Source organism: Chinchilla lanigera, unplaced genomic scaffold (genome assembly GCF_000276665.1).
Source record: "Chinchilla lanigera isolate Chin_1 unplaced genomic scaffold, ChiLan1.0 scaffold00090, whole genome shotgun sequence".
In the NCBI taxonomy this organism is placed as follows: Eukaryota; Metazoa; Chordata; class Mammalia; order Rodentia; family Chinchillidae; genus Chinchilla; species Chinchilla lanigera.
Genome location: NW_004955491.1, coordinates 5,847,593 through 5,853,766, shown reverse-complemented (window position 1 = coordinate 5,853,766; position 6,174 = coordinate 5,847,593). Strand labels below are relative to the sequence as shown.

Genomic DNA, 6,174 nt, shown 5'->3' with positions numbered 1-6,174 from the left:
TAGCTCAGTCGCAAAGCACCTGCCTGGCAAGTGCAAGGTACTGAGTTCGATTCCTGGTACCAAAAGAAAAAGGGTAAGCCGTAAGAGGGAGGACAGTGGGAGCAGTATGCGGAGGCAGTGGAGTGAAGTGCCAGGACAGAGGCCTCCGCTGTAGGGTGACTTTGCAACTTCTGCTCCCCACTCCCCCCAGGTGCCACGCCAAAGGAGACGGAAACAGAATGACCCCATGAATGTCCCGCCTTCGCAGGAGAGCTTGACGTCCCGGCTCACATTTGCCTCACGAACACCCGCTGTGACAGAGGAGAGGAAAACGGCTCAGAATGTGTGTCAGGGTTTAGCGATGGGTATTTTTTTCCAGTGATGTAAGCATAAAAAAAAATGATTTTCTGTGCTCGAAGATGCAAGCTTGCGTTGAGAGACTGTTCTCAAACCTGCGTCTGAAGGGCTCAAATGCTGTCTGTCATTAAAGTGCACTGTGTCCTGAAGGTCTCCTCACTTTTCATTTCAAAGAACGCACTGGTTCGGGCCAGGTGGTGCGACCCGGGGGAGTGCACGACACTCAGACCCGGTGCCTCGTGTCCGCCCCCCGCGTGAGCGCCCGCGAGGCCGAGCTGCGCGTGGAGAAGCCTCTGACCGCGCCGGACTTGCGAGGGGTCGCAGGCCAGATATAAATAATCACTTCGCAACGTCAGTGACACTTTCCTGTTTGAAGTGTTCTTCTTCTGAGCTACCATGTGAACGAGGCTGCTTGACAACAGCTCTATTTATTTTTATTTCCGTGCAGGGGTTTTTTTATGTCGTGTTTTTTTTTTTTTTTAAGCGTATCTTTTGATGGGGAAACTTCACCGCGTCCATTAATAAACTCCTGGTTGCTGTTTGAAAATGGCCAACTTCTCATAATTTAAGGGACGTGGCAGGAGATGATTTCTAAAAGAGCAACCATGGGGTTCTTAGAAGCAAGTGTGGAAAAGGGGAACCAAGTGCCGGAGATGTTTGGGTTGTTTTGTTTTGTTTTGTGTTTTGTTTTGGTAAAATCATGACGTTCCCAGGACCGCTGAAGAGATTGTACATCGTTGTGTGCGCACAGTACTGTCATGCCGTTGAAGGAATCCAGGGTTTCCTCTGGTGAGTGCTTGGCAAATGTTGACACTGTATAAATACGGGGAGAGTTTGAGATTTTTGTTTTTTGAATTTTTTTGAGATTGAAAAATTAAAATAAATCCTACTATCGACCATTTTGTTAAGTTTTTTTCAATACCATATGTTTCAGCAGGTATTCATTAAAATTCCTCATGCAGTTTGCCCCTGAGCCATTTTTCCCTGAATAAAGGAGTACACAAGCCAGGCGTGATGGTGCAAGGCTGTTATCCCGGCACTCTGGAGGCTGAGGCAGGAGAATTGCCACAAGCTTGAGGCCAGCCCGGGCTTCATAGTGAGTTTAAGGCCAAACTGGACTGCCTAGTGAGGCCCTGTCTCAAAAGAAAAAAAAACTACATGAATTTTCACCACCTTTGACCCAGTATCAGGAGGAAAAAATAAAAGATTTAGTGCATAAATTCCCTCTATTATTAAATGTGAACATAATTAAAAATCACCACACAGCTTTTCTTGGGCTACGTTGCCTGTTTCCTAGTAGGGTAATCCAAGAGGAAGCACACACACCTTTTCCCCACCGAAACCACAGCAGTTTGATTTACCCTAATGGTAATATCTGGGAGAAAAGTCACAAAGCTGCTAAAACAGTTCTAAACAGCCCCTTTGCAATCCAGTCCCTGTTTGTGCGGCCACGCAGGGCTGTGGGCAGAGACTGCGCACACATAGGTGTGTGTGTCGTGGCATGGATCAGAAGACAGTTTGGGGCCACTCTGAAATGGGTGAGTGGGCTCTGGTCGCTTTTTTGAGACAGGGTCTCGCTAGGCAGTTCAGGCTGGCCTTGGACTCACTTTGTAGCCCAGGCTGGCGTCAAACTCTCAACAATCCTCCTGCCTCAGCCTCTGGAGTGCTGGAATGACAGGCGTGCGCCACCACACCCAGCTTGCTCTCTCAAGCATCCCCTTTAGGGTCTCTTCTCTGTGCAGCTGGCCAGGCCCGCCAGGCTTTGGGGCTGTCTGCCCACTTCTCTAGACCACAGCTAATGAGGGTCGGTGTGATGTTTTGTCCAAGGGCCCAGAATAAAGGCTTGGGTGGAGGCAACGTCACCTTTCTAGGAATAAGGAAACACACACCTACACACACACACCCTCAGGCCACACACCCCCCACACACACACCCCACCCCACCCCACCCCCCTCGGGCCAGGCTGCAGCAAGTACCGTTGCCCTCCAGCTGCCATGAGCCACGGGAAACATCACATCCCTCCCGGACACGGAGGCCCCGCCCGAGCCCTGCACTCTAATCCCTAAGGCAAGTCTGTAACGTCAGCTCCTTCAGCTTCTTCATTTTTTATGAGCCCGTGTTCACAGTACAGACGATGCCACTCCTCACGGGAGCTGGTACCGCACGGAACAAACCTCAGCTCTTTTTACTTCCCTCCCTCCGGCTCCTGCTCCCCTTCTTCCTGCAGAAGATCGCGCTCCGTTTCTTGTTCTCTTGTTTTGCACCTGAATCGGGTCCTACAACATCAGAGAAACGTGTACACCACAGTCCAAGAAAGCGGTGTTTCCCAGCCGCAGGACCCGTCGGCAGGGTACATCTGGCAGCGTGGGGACGTTTCTGGTTGTCACTGCTCGGGATGGGGAGGGGCTTGCTGCTGGCCTCCTGGGGAGCGGGTTCCCCAACCTGCGTGCAGTAGTGTGGTCACAAACCTGCCCCGGCCTGGCAGAACCCCTGGGGACCTGGGCTACCTCTGTCACCCTCTAACCGACCCTCCCTGTGTGGGAAGCATGTGTCAGCAGGCCCTGGGGAAGGAGGCAGATGGAAACAAACCATGGTGAACATGAGACCCCAGGGCCCTGTCACATGCCTTTCAAGGGAATCCGCTCCCAAGGGGGAGTTTGGCTTTTCCTCACGCGCCCCCAGGGGAAGTCTCTACCTGCCAGGAAATGCTTGAGAGTACATTTCACTCAGTGTGCGTGGACATCTAGAGCAGACTCCAGCATTATTTTAGCCCCTCACATTCCCTGGTGGGGACCAGAGTCTTGTTTCCTGACCTGTTCCGCTGGCTGCCTGTCTGGGTTCCCTTGGTGGGGGGGGGGTGCAGGAACCCCTGTGTCCAGCCGCTGTGTGCCCCGGGTACAGGCAAGGCCTCGCAGGGCTGAAGCAGAGACTGCCGGGCCCCTCTCTGATACCAAGCATGTCTCTCCTCCCAAAACTCCTGCAGCAGAGCCCCGACTTCTGGCTCATTGGTGCGCAGCCCTGGGCCTATCCCTGGGGTCCCGGCCTCGGACTCTGCAGTCAGCAAACAGGGCCGGGAGCATCCGAGACCCGCACCCCCAGGTCACTGCTCCTAGTCTCAGCAGGAAAAAGCAGCCAGTGTCTGCCCGTCTGCGGCTACCAGGGACTTCCTCACCCTGTGTGCCCGTGGCTCTGGGACCTGTGCAGGCAGGGATGTGTGCCCTGCCCGCAGAATCAGACACAGCACGTGTACCAAGGGAAGGCAAAGAGAGACAGTGACGGGCACAGCGCCTGGCACCGCTGCGTGCGTCCTGCGTGCCCCGACCACCCTGAGGCACCAGGCCCAGCAGCCAGGCCTCTCCCACTGGAAGCAGGGCGCTGGTGCCCTCATCCTCGGCACCCCGGCCTCAATGCCATGCTGAGTGCGTGGTCACAGCCAGCTCACGGCTGCGCTCACGCACGCATGCGGCCCGCGGTTTCTCCCAGGGCCCAAGGTGCGCAAAGTGTGGCCGTAGCCTCTGCAGTGCCTCCAGGACCATGGGGCTACGCCCACGGCTGCTCCAGGACTGCTGTCCCCATCGAAGAACCGCTGTGTTTGTGGCCTCAGGATGACATCACTTCCCCGTGGGCACACTGCCCCTCAGCCTGCCTCCCAGCTGCACGCCAGGCAGCCTCACCCCACCTCGGGGGCTCACACCAGACCTCTGGTTCCCTCGCTTCCTACAGGAGGGCATCCCACTTCCCCGCACGCCTGCATTGCTGCCATCTGCACACAAAGCAGAGAAGCTGGCCGGGCGTAGTAGCGCACGCCTGTAATTCCAGCACTCAGGAGGCTGAGGCAGGAGGATCGTTGCATGTTTGAGACCAGCCTGGCTACAAAGTGAGCTCAAGTCCAGCTTGAACTGCAAAGCAAAAAAAAAAAAAAAAGCAGAGACTCTAGAACCCTGAGGTGTTTTCTTGGTTTTTTGTTGGTTGGTTGTTCTTCTGAGGCAGGGTCTCAAGGCCCAGTGTGGGACCGGGGATATAGCTCAGTGGCATAAAGCGCAAGGTCCTGAGTTCGATTTCTGGTACCAAAAAAAGAAAAAAGGCCCAGTGTGGCCTTGAACTTGCAATGATCTTCCTGCCTCAGCCTCCCAAGTGTTGGGGTTATAGGCTTGCACCACCACATCCACCAGAACCCCAAGTTTTCCACATGACTCTCTTCCTCCACTACCCTGAGAAAAACAAAAATGATGGCCTCTGTGTGTGTGCATGCCTGCGTGCGCGCATGTGTGCGTGTGTGTACGCACAGTACTGAGGATTTGAACGCAAAGGTGCTCCACCACTGAGCCATAGTTTTTTTATTTTGAGACAGGGTCTCACTAAATCACTAAATTGCCCAGGCTGGGCTGGAACTTACAATTCTCCTGCCTCAGCCTCCCACAGTAGTGGGATTACAGGTGTGCACCACCACCCCTAGCCAAATGGTGACATTTCTGTCCAGTGTATCCAGATGGATCAGCCCCAAAAGTTGTCCCTCCCTGTCCTCACCATTGGCCACAGCTTTAAGTCAAACCTAGGCATTTATTTTTAGAAGCCCCCTGCCCGAGCTGAGAAATCAGACCAGCCTGACTGCCACAGCCAGTCAATGAAGGCCTTGCCTGGCCACCTAGCCGGGCCTCTTCTCCCCGCCCCAGGATGCCCTCAACTCCACCGACAGAAATTCAGTTATTTGGGCTGGGGATTTAGCTCAGCGGCACAGTGCCTGCCTGGCAAGCACAAGGTTGTGAGTTCGATTCCCGGTACTGGGAAAAAAAAAAAAAAAAAAAAAAAAAAAAAAAAAAAAAAAAAAAAAAAAAAAAAAAAAAAAAAAAAAAAAAAAAAAAAAAAAAAAAAACAAAAAAGTCCTTTAAAAAAAAAGAAATTCAGTTATTTGCCAAAGAGCTAAAGACATGATATTACAGTGATCCATGTACACCCACGTTTACAGCTGCACGACTCATCACAGCTAAATCTTGGAAGCGGCGTATATGTCCATCAACGGATGGAAAAAGTACCATGTGGTCTTTATACACACTGGAGCACTACTCTGCCATGAAGAAGGGTAAACGAAACATTTGTAGGAAAATGGATGTACCTTGAAACTATAATATTAAGTGAAATAATCAGACACATGAGCTCCAATATCACGTAACTTCTCTTATATGAGAAACCCAAAGTGTAAATGGAGAACAGAAAGCAGTAGGATCGATCTTTCCTAAACGGGGAAGGAATCTAGAGACGGAGCAAGGGCAAGAGGGGAGAGGAAGGGGCATAAAAATTAAAAGGTGTTAAGTACATGTGCACCTCCCTAAAATGAGCGTACACACGCACTGCAAACGCGGACTAATAAGAAAAAGAACTGGAAGAGGGAATTCAGCCCATCCCCCACGAAGCAGCACTTCCGGCGAGGCCCCGGAAGTCATCCTGCCTCGGTGCGGCCTGATTCTGCCCGCCCCACCGGGAACCCTGCCTGCCCTTCCCTGGCTCAGCGCGGCTCTGTGAGGTGAGGGCTCCCATGCCGTCCTGCCCGTGCAGCAGCCCGCGGCCCCAGGGGCATGGGGACAGCAGGGACCCTGCAGGATGACGGAGCCATGGAGGTCCTATCGCCCCGCCTCCTGCGAGGTAGCGCTGGTGATCTCGCGCCTTCATGATGTCTCCGGGCGTGGCGCACACGCCCGCAATCCCAGCACTCTAGGAGGCGGAGGCAGGAAGATCGAAAGTTCCATCCCAGCCTGGGCAATATAGCAATTTAGCAAGACCCTGTCTCAAAATAAAAAATACAAAAGGGCCAGGTGTGGTGGAGCACGCCTGTAATCCCAG

At 53.1% G+C, this 6,174-nt stretch overlaps 1 protein-coding gene across 1 annotated transcript in view; it reads left to right on the top strand.

Annotated features, from left to right (window-relative positions):
- Prkag2 (protein kinase, AMP-activated, gamma 2 non-catalytic subunit) overlaps window positions 1-1,233 on the top strand; it is a gene marked incomplete in the record, with an annotated part of 196,287 nt that extends 195,054 nt beyond the window's left edge. The window contains 1 exon segment of the mRNA XM_013504627.1: window positions 191-1,233. Coding sequence (XP_013360081.1) covers window positions 191-222 — 32 coding nt within the window.
- Window positions 1,234-6,174: the final 4,941 nt, after the last annotated feature.